This window comes from Protobothrops mucrosquamatus, unplaced genomic scaffold (genome assembly GCF_001527695.2).
Source record: "Protobothrops mucrosquamatus isolate PMUCROS unplaced genomic scaffold, P.Mucros_1.0 scaffold597, whole genome shotgun sequence".
Classification (NCBI taxonomy): domain Eukaryota; kingdom Metazoa; phylum Chordata; class Lepidosauria; order Squamata; family Viperidae; genus Protobothrops; species Protobothrops mucrosquamatus.
In genome coordinates, this window is record NW_015386896.1 from 182,013 (window position 1) to 198,707 (window position 16,695).

At 39.8% G+C, this 16,695-nt stretch overlaps 1 protein-coding gene across 1 annotated transcript in view; it reads right to left on the reverse strand.

Annotated features, from left to right (window-relative positions):
• SLC25A21 (solute carrier family 25 member 21) overlaps positions 1-16,695 on the reverse strand; it is a 102,283-nt gene that overhangs the window by 47,553 nt on the left and 38,035 nt on the right. Inside the window, exon 2 of the mRNA XM_015817499.1 lies at positions 16,020-16,103. Coding sequence (XP_015672985.1) covers positions 16,020-16,103 — 84 coding nt within the window. The remainder of the gene's footprint in view (positions 1-16,019; positions 16,104-16,695) is intronic.

A 16,695-nucleotide genomic window follows, 5' to 3' on the forward strand; every position in this document is an offset into this window, starting at 1 on the left:
GCCAAGAACTCCTGAGCCGCCGCCGACGTCTCGCCCACTGATGGCAGGTTGAAATCCCCCAAGACCATAAGTCTGGGGGTCCCCACCGCCACCCCGGCTATCACGTCGGCCAGCTCAGGCAGGGCTGTTGATACATAGCAGGGAGCCAGGTATATAATCAACAAGCCCACTTGCACCCCTTGCCCCCACTTCACAAAGAACACTTGAGAAGCACATTGTTGTTGGTTCTGTATTCTTTCCAATGCTGGGAAAAGTAATTTCATATACATTTAGGAGATATCTATATCTATCTATCTATCTATCTATCTATCTATCTATCTATCTATCTATCTATCTATCTATCTATCTATATCTGTCTGTCTGTCTATCTATCTATCTATCTATCCAGAGAGAGAGAGAGAGAGAGAGAGAGAGAGGGAGGGAGGGAGGGAGGGAGGGAGAGAGAGATACAGATACAGATACAGATACAGATACAGATATACCGTAGATATATAGATATATTATGCAGAATAGAATAGAATAGAATAGAGCTGAAAGGGACCTTGGAGGTCTTCTAGTCCAGCCCCCTGCTCAAGCAGGAGAACGTATACCATCTCAGACAGGTGAATGTCTAGTCTCTTCTTAAAAATCTCCAGTGATGGAGCGCCCCCTTTTCTAGGGGTAAGCTGTTCCACTGGTTGATTGTCCTCACTGTCAGGAAGTTTCTCCTTAATTCTAGGTTGCTTCTCTCTTTGATCAGTTTCCAACCATTGTTTCTTGTCCTTCCATCTGGTGCTTTGGTGAACAGCCTGGCCCCCTCTGCCTTGTGGCAGCCCCTCTGATACTGGAACACTGCTATCATGTCTCCCCTATTTTTCTTTTCTTTAGACTAGCCAAACCCAAGTCCCATAGCCGTTCTTCATATGTTTTAGTCTCCAGGCCTTTGATCATCTTAGTTGCTCTTCTCTGATTTTTTTCCAAACTCTCAACATCTTTTTTGTGATATGGTGACCAAAATTAGCCGCAGTATTCCAGATGTGGTCTTACTAGGGTTTTATAAAGCGGTAATAATACTTCGCATGATCTTGATTCTATGCCTCTGTTTATACAACCCAGGATTGTATTAGCTTTTTTGGCTGCTGCTGCACACTGCTAGCTTATAGTCAAATGATCGTCCACTAGGACTCCAAGGTCCCTCTCACAGTTACTTTTTTAAAGCCAGGTCTCGCCCAATCTGTATTTGTGCCTTTGGTTTTTCCTGCCTAAATGTAAGACTCTGCTTTTCTCCACATTGAAACTCATTTTGTTGGATAGGGCCCATTGTTCAAGTTGGTCAATATCTTTTTGGATCCTGAGTTTGTCTTCTGGGGTGTTGGGCACTCCTGCTAGTTTGGTGTCATCTGCAAATTTGATGTATGTATATATACTGTATGTGTGCAGGTTTTCACTGTAATTTTCGTTGTGGATGCAGAGAATTAAATAGTGTCTTTTCCTCCCTTATGCCCCATTTGTCTTCCTTGCCAATTAACCCTGTCCTCCTTTGCCTGCTCAGATATCTGGTAATCCTAGATTAGAAATAACAATAGAAAAAGCAATAGTAATAGCATTTAGGCTTAGATATTGGCCCATAGTGCTTTACCCTCTGGGCAGTTTACAATATAAAAGCTTTATTTGCATATTGCCCCCAACAAGCTGGATCCTCATTGTACCCAGACAGATAAAAGGCTGAGTCAATCTTGAGCCCTGTCAGGATCAAACTCCAGGTTGTGGGCAGAGTTTGCCTGCAATACTGCATTCTAAGCACTGAGCCACCAAGGTTAGCTCTTTCCCTGTCATCTTCCACTGAGAAACCAAAATATTCCACTTGTGTACAATTTTCCTTTGAATATTGTTGCTGAAATATTGTGTAATATTTGTTCTTGAAAAGGTAGAGATATAACATAAAAAATTAACAAATAACTGAATATTTTATGTTGAAATAATTCTATTGCTCGGGAGCTCCTGGCACTTGCTCTTTTGGGGAATTGTGCTCTGTCCCATTAGGCTTTTTTAGTTTCAGATAGTTAATAATAAAGTATTTTTTGGCATGGTGGGGTTGGAAGGCAGTGTGACAGCTTTGGCAGAAAGGTATATTTTAATCAGTAACAACAGCAGCAGTACCAATACTAATACTGCATGAAATGAAAACACTACATTTGCCAATTCCTTGGGAAAATATTACATTATGTTGCATTCTTCTCATAACTATAGTCAGTCCTTTCTTCATTCTTTTCTGCCAGAATCAGCAAAATTTAGCATCAAAGGCCTGAAAAAGGACAGGTAAGTCGTGATTTGCCCGCTCCTCTGTAAGACAAGGCAAAATGTTTTAGAAGTGGACCTTAGAGGAGAGAAATTCATTATGATTTAAACCAGCCTTTCTTAATTGCTTAAGCTCTGGCTTCTTAGACTATAGTTACCAACTTCATCAGCATAGTGGGAGTCACAACATTGTAAAAGGCCAGCTTAGACAATTGATCTACAGCAACCTTTTGAAGGAAAAGTTTGTGTTTAGGTTTGTTATCCATACACTTTTTGCCTATTTCTGCTAGTTTTTTAAAAAAAACCTTCTTCAGTTTTGTAAGTTGAGAGCCTCTATTAGAAAAATTGAGAAATCATGCATTTATTAAAAAAAAATACAAGTTCATCTTCCAATTGCTGCAATTTAAATCACGAAAAAAACATCTGGGAGAATAGGTAACTTTAAAAGCCAAGAAAATACCAAAATAATACTGGGAGGGGAATGTGTGTACATTGTAACCCAAGAGTTTATTCACAGCAGGCAAGAGGTACCTAGGAAAAAAAAATATGATGCTGAAGTATATGGGGACTGAGATGGGGAACCAAATTAGTAACATATGTACACAACCTCCCGGACATATCACTGTTTAATTTAGCCAAAGAAAACAAATAAAAGCACTTTGTGTACGAAAGCTGGACATTTCTTCCCATTCACCCAGTATCTGCAGGTAGGATCTTACATGTAGAATTCTTATGACCTAAGGGCAACCGGTAGATGATACCAAACAGATTTCACTGTCACTTTGTTTCCATCTAGTGGTCATCCAGATTGCTGAAATCCAGATACCCCTGTCCTTTACAGCTATTTTAATTACAGCTCCTGTGAGTGCTCACGGCAACAATGTGCAGTATATTTGTCATCATACTTCCCAATGGCATCACTGGCTACTGCTTGTTGAAAATAAGTACCATCTTTACTGGTGCTAACCTTTCTTTGAAAATAGCTCTCTTGCAAAGCTCCATTCACTTCCCAGTTTTCGCTGATATAACAATTAACATTTCAAAATATCTATTGGGCATCCAGACTTTAGGGAGGCAAGGGGGAATTTTCTGACTCTTTAGCTCTATTGAAACTGTTTTCTGCTGGCACAGTTATTTTGGAAGTTACAGTATTTCTATTTGCAGCTGGCACGCTTATCTTAGAAGTTATAATATTTTATACATTCTAGATTTTCCTTCTTGAGAAGTGCTATTCATTCCATGACATTTCCTTGATTTTAATTGCTCCTTTTGGAAGGGGGGGAATACCTCAATAGATCAAAATATACAGGATATTACACCATGTAAAAAAAGAACAATCCCCTTTCCAAGGGAGATGGTGGTGAAAGTCATATAAACTCCATACATCTGTAATATTTGCATCTTTCTCTTCTGCGGGCTTATGGCTTATGTATATGCCACTTTGACAGAGATTCTACTTGTCTTTCAATCTTTGGCTTATAAAGTGGGCAACATGTGGACCCGAAGATGCATGTGGCTCCCAGAAACTGAACTGACAAATTTTGGCAATAAACTGCTCAAAAACAATGCACATTTTCTTATTTTTAGCAAAAACAAAAAACACCCAACTAGAAAAGGTTATATGAAAAATCCAGAAAAATCCAGCTCTGTTAATTTTGATGATATTACTAGGCCATCACTGATTTGACCTTAGCTACCCAATATACGCACATATATATGGGCATATAGATATGCATATATATTGCATATATGTAATATTCAACTCTGTATTCCATCCCTGGTGATTCAAATGCTGCTGTTGCTGCCCTCTTGTAGTGCCTGCAGACTATGGATGCCCAGATGGCGGGGACAACAGACTTCAGCTGAATCCTGTCAAAACCAAATGGCTTTGACTGCATGGAGCTCTGAGATCTGGGACACCAACATCTTTAGTTCTCAACGGGGTTACCTCAGACAGACCAATGTACAACTTCTGAGTTCTCTTGGATTTGCGACTCTTGCACAAAGAGCAGGCAGCATTTGCAGCTTTGAGAACCTTTGCACAACTCTGTGTTCTGCGCCAGTTGTGCCCTACAACTGGTGCAGAGTGCAGCAGCATGAGCATTCTTTGGGGCCCATGTTACACCCCTGTTCCGTGAGCTGCATGGGCTGCCAGTTTGCTTCTGGTTCCAATTCAAAGTGTTGGTTATCACCTTTAAAGCCCTTTGTGGCATGGGTCCAGGCTATCTGCTGAAATGTCTCATTCCAACAGGATTAGCCCACCCCCACCCACGCCAGCAGAAGAGGCATGCTACGGATCCTGTTGGTCAAGGAAATTTAGACTGTCATGGACTAATAGCAGATCCCATCCCCCCACTCATTCTACTCCTTCCCTCCCCATCTTTTAGTCATGATTTGTAATTTGTATTTTTATTGCAATTAGATATATGTGTCTGTATAGTTTTATTGTTTTTATTGTTGTAAGCTGCCCAGAGATGCCTTGTAGTAAGATGTGCAGCGAACAAATTAAATAAACAAATAAATAAACAAATAAATAAATAAATAAATAAATAAATAAACGATCAACTGTCAAAAGTCTACCTGTCCTTGTAAATCTTACCCCAATAATTTATTTGGTAGAATGATAAACCAGCGTATTGGATTATAGAAGTCAAATGGCTCTAAAGAACCATTTTGGGATCATTTAATGAACCTGGATATTCTTGTTTATTTTTCCTAGTTACATTTCCTCACATTTTGTTCAAAAATGTTTCTGAACATCTTCCTCCAAAAGTATACATTAGAAAAGATTTGTTTGTCAACATAGAAAAAGGGCCTTCAAAAAAAGTCTGGCACTGATGAACAACATGGAGCAATTCCTGAGCCCTTTATTTTCCCAGTTCTCCAGGCATCTAGTTTTATTGTACACTGCCTGGAGTCCTTCTTTGAGGGAGATGGGTAGTTCAAAAATATGAAAAATAAATAAATAAAATCTTACCTCCTATTTTTCTTTCAAAAACTACTGAATGAATTTATCATTTCACTTATCTTATTGATTCTATTTGCATTAGAGCTCTACCTTCTTGCAAATACTTTGTTCTCCCATTTTTAAATCGCAGGAATAATTTTGGAAGATCTACTAGGCTAATAAGACAGGCTTAATTCCACCCAGAAGCATTCAGGATTGAGTAAGAAATTGAACCTGACTTTCTCAAGTCCGATATTCCTAATCTGTTTTTCTCACACTGGTAAAGCTTAGAAATGTTGGACTTCAATTCCTGGAATTCTCTGCCACTATGGTGAATGGTTCAACACAAATGCCTTAACTCAGTGTTTCTCAACCTTGACAATTTTAAGGCATGTGGACTTCAACTCCCAGAATTCCACAGCCAGCAATGCTGGCTGTGGAATTCTAGGAGTTTATTTATTTATTAAATTTATATACCGCCCTATCTCCCTTACGGGACTCAGGGTGGTGAACAGGCGATACTAAAAACCACAATAATAAATAAATAGTTTTTGTTCTAAAATCAAATTAAATAACAGGCCTGTTCTAAAAACACCCCATACAAAACCCCCACTAAAACATAATCAAACTACGCCAGGCCGGCTGCACGGAATAGATGGGCCTTCAGGGCTCAGCGAAAAAGGCGCAGGTCCGCAACTGTACGTAGGTTGGGGGGTAGGTCATTCCAGAGGGCAGGAGCTGCCACAGAGAAGGCTCTCCCCCTGGGGGTCGCCAGCCGGCATTGTCTGGCCGACGGCACTCTAAGGAGGCCCTCTCTGTGGGAGCGGACTGGTCGAAGGGAGGTGTTTGGTAGGAGGCGGTCTTGCAAATACNATTCTGAACTAGCTGGAGCCTCCGGGTGCACCTCAAGGGGAGCACCATGTAGAGAGCTGAAGTCCACATGCCTTAAAATTGTCAAGGTTGAGAAACACTGCAACTATTCCCTTCTGCTGCTGCTGCTGCTGCTGCAAAAATGACAAAGCAAACTGTTTCTAAATCTGCAAATCTGCTTGGAGGATGAACTGGGAATTTTGTTAGAGACATTATTAAGAGTGAGCTTAGAATTTAGCATGGGCATTCACAGAGTGGAAGCAAGAGGGGCAAATAACAACGCATGTATGTGTAACCATGGCATTTGCAGGAAGACATCATCATGATCTTGTCCTTTTGATGCCTTTGTTCTTTGTTATGGATGCCATACAACAATCTACTTCAAACCTGCATGACCAGATTTTTCAAGGTTTACTTTCCCAAAAGCAGAAGGATTTGTTGGGTTGAATGCCACAGGCTCACTGCTCTGAAACCAGATGATTGGTCTTTACTTTTAAAATCATGGTAATATTGCTGAAAAGTAAAAAAAAAACTGTTGGCAAAAGTAAGACTCTTTAGTAAACTGGTTAACATTTGCTACTTAACACCATGTTTATGAACGTAATAGGTCAAACATGCATGAATTTAGCTTTCCCCAGTTTTAATCATTCTTTACTCTTTCTAAATGATTAACAGAAAAATACATCAAAATGATCTCAACAATTATTTATAGCATCTGACCATGCTAAAAATATTTTCTTTGTTCAATACTTTGACTAATTCTCAGTTTCAAGCTTTCACTATAATAAACATCAGATTCTGTTTATGTTTGTTATAAACTTGTCAATCCTCAATAAACAGATGTACCCCACTGGCTAGCTTTGCTGTCAAAGAACTGCCAAAGAGCACACCAGCTCTTAAATTAAATGCTATCGAATCCAGAGAGGTTCAGCTATAAAAGTCTTATTTGGAGTAACTAATCCAACACTTAGCCTTGCTACTGAGGATGGTTATTTTGTCATCAGCATCTACCGAAAACTTCTAAAGGGATTTTACAAACTGTCTGCCTCTCTTTAACAGAAAGCTAATGTGACCTTTAATACGCTGTTAGACACAGTCTGACTCTAGTAAGTCTCAATTAAATTTTATGTTTTGTGGCTCCCATTTTCTTGTAATACATGGACAAAGTTCATGGAACGACTCCTACTTTGAAGATTTAAATTATCTATTGAGAGAATTTATTTCTACTTAGAGAACTCTTTGGAGATTGTGTTTTTGAACTGGCCAGCAGAAGTTGAGGAGAAAAAAGACTTTGCAAACTCATGTAAGGTTCTTGTGCTTTCTAAACATTTCCCCCCTTTTTTCCCCTGAAGATTTTAGACACTTCATTTATTGAAATGAAAATTAAAACTTTGGTGCTAATGTCCCATTTTCTATGACAGACATTTCAGGCTACTACATCTATCCAGGCACCTGGGCAAAAGAGCCGCTGGCACCCACGTGCATGCGCAAACAGGCCGCTAGTGGTGCATGATGCTGGTGGTGGTGCTAGCACAGCTGCGCATGTGCAAGTGGGGCCACTAGCACCCACGCAGCAGCGCTACCGCGAGTGGGGGCGCTTGCCAACTATTCCCACAGCCTGGTGGCCGATACCAGGCCACAGACCATAGGTTGGGGACCCCTGCTTTAGTAGAAATATTGGGAATTGTAGAGCAAAACACCTAGAGAACATTATTTGCAAGCCTAACTACTTTTTTTCTCCAACTCAGGCTTTTTAACTTGTTTTTATCCCAATTTCAAGGTCCCCAGTATTCTTTAAATTCCTTTGACTTACCCAAACCATTTGGGGTTTCAGAAACCCCAATATGGTACTGAATGCTGAGGCATTTTTATACCAACTCTGACTTGGTTAAGGGATGTCAAAAGAACTATCTGGAAGTTTTTTGAGATGATAGATAATTTTCTGAAAGTTAAGATGGGGAAACGGGGGAAAATACATATACTGTATGTGCTACATGTATGAATAGTGCATTATGAATTCCACTGGAGCAAAAAGATATTATTCTACTCTTCCTCCCATGTTTTTTAGTTATACAGCCAGAGCAACAAACTGGGTACTATTAGATACATGAGTGTGATGTTTCTTGAGATCCAGAAGTTGCTTAGAAGGGTTTTTGCCCAGCTCATTCCTTGTCTTCTTACAAACACCATTGCTGGCTCTTGCATTTCTGCATTACTAAACTTCATTCTCTTTTGTTCTATGATACCAACATGATATTTCTCATATTTAGCTTGCCCTTTGCTATAGCTTAATATTCTGCTAGTATAAGTTCTGTTTAACATACTCAGGGTTTGTGTTGCCTTGACTTCTGCCACCTGGTCTCACTTTAAATGCCAATGCAGTATAGTTAAAAGAGCTGGATTAGGAATTAGGGAGGGTCATGTTCTAATCCAGTGGTGGCGAACCTATGGCACGAGTGCCAGAGGCGGCACTCAGAGCCCTCTCTGTGGGCACACGTGCCGTCGCCCGAGTCCTAGGCCTTCAGCTGGCTTTTATAAAACCTTTTCGCTTTAGGCCTCCGCCGCCGGGTGCAAAAAAAAAAAAAGGTTCAATCAGTCAATTTCAACTTCTCGCGGGAAAAAAAAAGATCTTGCAAAGTTGGAACTGATTGATTGAACTTTTTAGTCCCACTCAGTCTGCCGTTACCACCGCATGCCCACCCAATTGGCCACACCCACCCAATTGGCCACGCCCACCCGGCACCCGACGATGCATAAGTGGGTTTTGGGTTGCAGTTTGGGCACTCAGTTTGGGCCATCACTGTTCTAATCCATTCTCAGCAATGCTCATTCATCTCTCTAGTCATTTTTTCTCTCCTCAGGATTCTCACAGGATTGTTGTTGTGAGGAAAAATAGGATAAATACCATGTACACCATTTGAGCTCCTGAACAAAGAATCAAATAAATCCTGCAAATACTTGTGGCCCTACAGAAATTGTCTGATTTAGAAGAAATAAACTTTTTTTGTGTTCCAAGGATATAAATTTGACTAAAGAAGAGGCAGCAATTTTTCAGCACTTTGATTTTTTGGGTAGCTGATTGAATTATTTAAATTTTAAAAATATGATTTAAAAGTGAACCAGTAATATAAAGCAAATGACATGTGGAAGGATAAATACCTTCAAATGTTACAGTTAATAAAAAATACCAAGAAACAAAAAGTCTTATGTATTTAAAAATCAGCCATTCTAATTTGGATGCCCAATGTGTGTCTCCAAGGGCTGCCCGTGGGCACAGCGATGATGTAGAGGAACTCAGTAGAATCCATAGCTCTTGGTTTGCCAATGTCTGAACTACAAATGAACCACAAACAGGATATTCAACATACTGTAATATATTCCAGACCAATATTCACTCAGCCCTGGAAATCTCTATCTATTGCTGGATTATTCTTCCGCTAATGGTCATCCTCTTTGGTTAGCTTTGCCTCTATGATATCCATTAATTAGAACCCATTTAAAGGCATCGGAGCTATTTTAACGGTCCTTTTTGTGCGCTTTTCATTCAAATGGTAAATGCTTGTGCAACTGAAATGCTTTTACTTTTAACAACGACATCATCTCACTGTTTCTTTTTCTCCTCTGAAGGCAGGTGCCTGCCTGCTTGTTGCAATGGGGCATGCCACATCCATGACCTTTTGTGCTGGTCTGTATGGCTAAAAGCGGGTTAGCTGTGAAGGAAAATCACCTCCCATTATGGAAATCCTGTGGAGCTTGTTCAAGATAGTGGGATGTGTTTGCAGTTGTCTGGATTTCTTGCCTTAATTGTGTATTTCTATGAAACAAAAATGTTGATGTTTCTCTTAAATGGCAAAGGGTTGCTTATTACTTTACATTTTGTACTCGGATAAAGTAAGCCAAATATAATATTGGGTACATAGTAAGTCAGCTTTGAAGTGCACATCTGTGTAGAAATGGCCACTTTTTTTTCATCAAAACATGCATAGCTCTCATGTGGGAAAGGTCTGGATGTATTTTTAATACTGTTTTTGTACCTGTCTGACATAACAAAGGCAAGACCACATGACTGTTTCATTTGTTTCCAATGCATTCTGGCATGCCAAATTATCACGAGAGGGGAAAAATGCTTTTATTTTATTTTTGAAAAAGGGAAAAAATAAATTGCTTTTGAACATACTTCAATGGCTCTGAAGACCAGTAGGTAAGCCAAGGGACATTCTCAGGTCCCAAAAGTTTTTTTTCTGACCAATCTCTTCTTAATCTATCAGTCTAAAGCAGAAATAAATGTTATTACAGATTCTGATATACATTCCTGGCCCATGAGTCTGTGATCTCCTTGGCATATACTACAATTTCAACTCAACAAAATTAAATAAAATAGAGCACTTCTTTCTACATGCTCTTAATGTTGAAATCCTGTAACAAACTATATTCAGGTAATATGAAAGCCAGTTATTTACCGTGTTTAATTTATTGACTGTTGCTTGTCATTGAACAAGATATTTACATTTCTTAAATGTCTCCAATAAACTGGCTAAACAGGCTTCCAAAAGCAATTAATTCCACAGAAAAGCTCCTGCTACCACAGCCACTTTTTTTTTGAGATTAAATTTTTCAAGGACAGCAAGTTTTTACCATAGCAGAAATACAGAAAAAGAACAGTCTTGTACTATAAATGCAGGCCAAAAAGTTGCAATCCTTGAATTGCTCAGCATTATCTATATATAAAAGGAAACGGTTTTCTTTTCTGTAGAGAAAATACCCCAGTTTTCTCTCTCCCTAAACTGGAGAAGATGAGGATCTGAAAAAGAAAACAAAATTCTTCATGCTTTTTTCCTGTCAACATTATGGCCCGCCAGTCATTGATCGTGAGATTTCCAAGCCTCTCTCATACAGACTAAGACCAGCACAAAAGTTTTCATTTATTATTTGGCAGTGGCTAAGCCCGCGAAGGGACTTGCAGAGAGACTCATTAGAAAGGCCCATGTCTGCTTGTGTTAAAAAAAGTAAGTGTTACAGTTACTAATCTTTGGTGATGACAGAGCACAGTCTAGAAGCAGATGCTATTCAAAAGGCTATTGTTTTCTTCTTCCATACCAAGATTTAGCAAGTTGTTTTTATATTGTTTTAAGAACTACCTGCTATTGCCAGTATGAAAAAGACCATGCCTAAAGTCATTTTTTTTTCAGCCTAGCAGATCACCGCAGAAAGAATAATATTTGATGTCTTGGGTAAATGCTTGCAAGCAATTGAGACAGGTTATTGAAACAGATTGAGGACTGAAAGGCAGTATCAGACCTGCTGAATGTCTGATTTAGGGCTCTAGCAAAATGGAAAGATAGTTCAGAAGTTTAGAACATCATGGTTTGTTCAAAAGTAGAAGTAGAAGCATCTGTTGTCCACCCATGTTTATTTGTTTTATCCAAGGGTTCATGAGACACCAGAGAGAGGGGTATGCATGTTGACATTTTAGTACAATGTCACCAGCCTTGAAGGAGATACTAAAATGCCATTACTGAAATGGCTCTTCATTATACTAACCGCACTAATCAATAAATACTTTTATATTGTAGATATATCTACAAGCAAGCACAAGGTACCCCGAAGGGATCACCCATATCAGGCCTAATAGAAGAAGCAGTCATGTAACGACTCGAATCCATAGCTCTACCCACCATCCAACCAAAATTCTGGACATGCTACATTGATCACACCTTCGTCATCATCAAACGCTCCCAAATTAAAGAAACACACCACCTACTCAATAACATATTCCCTGGGATCAAATTCACACCCAAAAAGGAAACAGACAACAGACTCCCATTCCTCAAAATCAACATAAGGAGACTAGGCAACTGAGAATTGGAAACCCACGTCTACTGCAAACCCGCACACATGGACCAAATCCTCAGCTTCACAAGCAACCACCCCACCATACCCAAAAGAAGCTGTGTCCAGACCTTCTTCATAAAAGCCAGGACACACTGCAGCACCACAACATTAAGAAAAGTGGAAGAGAAATGGCTGCTTGATGTCTTTTTCCATAACAGCTATCAAAAAAACTTCATATTCTGACACATAGCACCCAAACCACAACACACCACACAGCCAATAACCATGCAAAAACTAACCCTACCATACACAAAAGGGGTGTCAGAAATGACAGCCAGAATTCTCCAACCCCTAGGAATAGCAATAGTCCATAAACCCACAGCTACACTGCACCAGGAATTATCCAGAACCTAAGACAAGATATAGAAGGATGAAAAAAAAACAATGTAATATACAAAATCAACTGTAACCATTGCAACCAATTCTACATGGGACAAACATCTCATCAATTAAAAACCAGGATCCACAAATACCAGCTGGCAGTCAAATGCCATGATCCCAAATCCTTAATCTCTACTCACACAAACATCAAAGAGCACCAATTCGATTGGAGCAAACACAAAAATCATTGGCCACGCTACCACCCGCCATGCTTGTGAGTTCATCGAAACCTGGCACTCCACAAGCAATTGCATCAACAGACACATCAACCTACAACCAGCCTATAAACCCCTCAGAATCCAACTGAACAGCCAACCAGAGACAGCACTGACCCTCAACCAACCCATGCAAGCCCCCCCATCAGCAGTTCACCTCCCAGTGACCCTGACCTAATGTAACCTCCCATCACAAGACCCTCACTTGATACATCCACACCTGAACCGCATATAAATAGAACACTGACATCCCCTACACTCTGCTGAAGATGTTACCTAGTCTGGTAATGAAATGTTCAGAAACCAACCCACAAGCTCGGAGAACAAACCTTCACCCTCACATTATACTAACTACTGCCCAGTGACATATATCTTTGGGGGGATAGGGTTCTTTAGAAGATGGATATCTATGTATTTTGAGATGGTATTGGAGGATACAAATTATCTTTACTTTTTCAGTCTGAGTTCAGACTTGATTTTAAACAGAATCAATTCTGGATGCCTTATGGATCATGTTCTCTGGGGAGACAAAAGTGTAATATTCAGCTTATAGTACTTGCTTTGATGGTTTTGGAATGCTTTCCTATTGTATGCATGATGTAGCATTCTCATATGCTCTCTACTTGACTTTATGGTTATTTCCACAGGTGAAAGAGTTCCACCAGGGTAGGTAGTTACACAGCCCCTACTTATTCTTGATTAGGGAAAATGCATCTTTTAAAAACCTACCTACAGTAGATCAGCAGTTTTCAGACTGTTGGCTGAGAAATTCTAGGAATTGAAGTCCTCACCTCTTAAAGTTGCCAAGTTTGAAAAACACTGATCCAGATTGTAATACATTTAGCCGAGAGTCCATCACAATCTATATACAATCTGAACTGTGGGTTTATAGTCCATCTGAAGGACTGGATGAAAGAAAAGAACGAGGGGTGACATGATAGCTGTGTTCCAATATCATAGGGGCTGCCACAAAGAAGAGGGAGTCAAGCTATTTTCCAAAGCTCCTGAAGGCACGACAAGAAGCAATGGATTGAAACTAATCAAGGACAGAAGCAACCTAGAACTAAGGAGAAATTTCCTGACAGTTAGAACAATTAATCAGTTGGAACAACCTGCCTCCAGAAGTTGTGAATTCTATATCACTGGAAGTTTTTAAGAAGAGATGGGACAACCATTTGTCGAAATGGTATAAGGCAGGGATCCCCAAGCTTTCTTGGTTGGCAGCCTGGTGCAGGTGGGGTGGAGATGCTTTTACACACACTGTGATGACCCAGGGCCCCGAACGGAGGCAAAGCAATTAGCTGGTCAGAATAATTGTCTTTGTAAGCACTGCCAATGTTCACCCAACAGCCCCCACATATGCTGGCACAAGTTCAATAAAACAGTCAACGGAGTTAAACAGTTCTTTAAAGTAAAACAGATAACAAACAAAGTATGATCTTTTCAACGCCCAGCTTGCCTGTAACCTGCAAACTGCAAAACTGAAGACAGCAAGGAAAACTCAGCAGGAAACAAACTTGATCCAAAATACAAAGAGTCCAGGTACAAGAGCTCACATCACAAGAGTTCACGTTTGTTCCCAGCAAATGCCCAACCCCACAGTGTCTCCTTAAATCCCTACTCCCCAGCTGTGCCTTGTGAAGTGGGGCATGACACTCTCCTCCCGAGCAAGTGAGCCTGCCTCCATTGTTCCCTCCTTCTCTCTGCTCTCCTTGCTCTGGGATCTGGTGGGGAGGGGCCTTGCTCCTCGCCTGAGCTCTGCCTTCCCTGTTCCAAACTTAAAGGGCCCTGGCCTGCTTCAGCCTGTTCCTCCCCACAGTCCTCTGAAGCCACAGACACCCCCTCCTGGGCCTCAACAGGGAACTCCATGTCATCCTCAGAGTCAGGCTCGGATGGAGGCATGACACACGCGTGCATGTGTGCACAGATGGAGCTGCAAGTGCATGCACAAATGGGGCCACAAGTGCTCGAGTGATGCTAGCGCCCACATGCCACTGCAATGCTAGTGCGAGTGGGGTGTGTGCGCCTGTATGATGCTCACTGTATCGCTAGCATTTGCGGGCCACCGCAACACTAGTGAGAGTGGGAGGGTGTGCATGCATACATGTGCATGCACTGGCCAGCCACTCAGGCAGCCCAGTGCCAAACAGCCTATGGCCTGGTAATGGGCTGCGGCCCACAGGTTGGGGACCTCTGGTATAAGTTCCGTGCCTGAATAGGGGGTTGGACTAGAAGACCTCCAAAGTCCCTTCCGACTCTGTCATTTTATACTATTGTCTTGTCTGTTTGATCAAAATCTCAATTAGTGTAATAAAGAAAGAGGTAAAACATAAGTAGCAAATGCCTGTCCAGCCTAGTCCTAAATACTTTCAGTAAAGAAATCTCTTACTCTCTTATAAGAGTGTAGGAAATAGTTTTCCTCCAGGGGTTGCAGTTTCATTTCATTCTTACAGTAAATGTGTTTTGGCTTCTGAGGTTCACTACTGATAATGGAATGATATTACTAGACTGTGTGGGAGTGAGATTTTAGGTCCTTTTTTCTTGATTTGGGAAGCAATTCATTCTTTTTTTGTCTTACACAAAACAGATATTTTATTACTCTAGAGACTGAGCACAGCTATTTTAAGCTTCAATCTATGAAAATAGAAAAAAAAGCAGAAAGAGGGGCTCATGCTACAAATCTTGGCAGTGTATTTTTGGGGGGCGGGAGCTTTAGAGACTGCAAAAAAATGGGAGCCTGAAGATTACTTCCCTCCTGCTCCAGATAATTGGTCTTACTTTGGAACTGCACTATTTTTCTCCTTATGATATGATAAGGCTGTTTCCAGTCATGAGAAATAATGTTCTAATAATCCAAAAAAGTTGTTAATTGCCTGGAAGCATCTGTTACTACTCTTGAAACAATAGGGAAACTTACCTCTAAATTAAGCATAAATTTCAAGGAAACTTTTCTTATTTTTCTTTTTTTAAATGTGACATCAATTTACCTCATGTGATGTCAGTAAAATGGCAAATTATCACAATCTTTCTCACAAGGAAAATACGAAAGATGGTTTCATGCTCTTACATATGCCCACTTTCTTAGTTCCTTAGCATTACTACAAGAAGTATTTGTAATACATAAAAGTCATCATTCAGTAATAATTAATAAAACTGCACCCGTTTCACATTAATAAAGAAATACTGTAAACCCTTTAGCCCCAGTCACGTAAATCTTTGCATATCATAAAGTTTAATATACCAGAAGCATCTCAGTTGATTAAAAAATATTCTAATTGCAATGAACAACCCAGTATGGGTTCTTTACCTGTGGCCAGCAACTTAGATATCCAGTTCAAAATGAGAAAAAGGTACAGATGTGAAATGAATGAAATGCAGTGCAATCACATTTTTAAGGAGTAAAATCATAAAATTATAATATATGGTGGTCTTCTTACCCTTCTGTCCGGAATATGGTTTTAAAACTGTCTCCAAGGCTCTTGTACCCAGAGGGATCAGATTTTCCTCTTTGAATTTGGAACCTATGAAAGTAGTGAATGAAAACTTAGAAGCTATAAAAGGGTTTAAAAATATACATTTTACAAATGTTGTAAGAGTTTTCTGAATGTTATGCTCATATTTTATCTCTTTGTTCTCTCTTTAATGTTAAATTATACATTGTTTCAGGTAATTCTTAAGGATGTAAAAGAGATCTGCCATGAATTTCTTTCAAGTGAAATAACATAGTCTACCAACACAGGCTCCATTACAGCATAAACAGGAACAGACTTTATAGAACACACAAATGTCTGCCTTTAATATTTTCTAAAGTATTTCCTAAATACTTTCTTAAAATATTTCCTTAGAATATTTATATACGGGCAGCAACAAATCAACAAACCCTGATACGGAAGGACACATCTAAAAAAAACCCTGAACATAACATTATCTATGGGGAACAGTGGTATACAAATGTACATGGCGATGTAAATTACACTAAATACATATTATTTTGACCAGAGCACACAATTAGTCCTGTATCCCAATTCAACAGGAAGTTTTGAAAATCACTTTACAATTTGTAAAGAACACTATATTATGTTCACAGAATTAAACTGAAATACAGCTTAAATT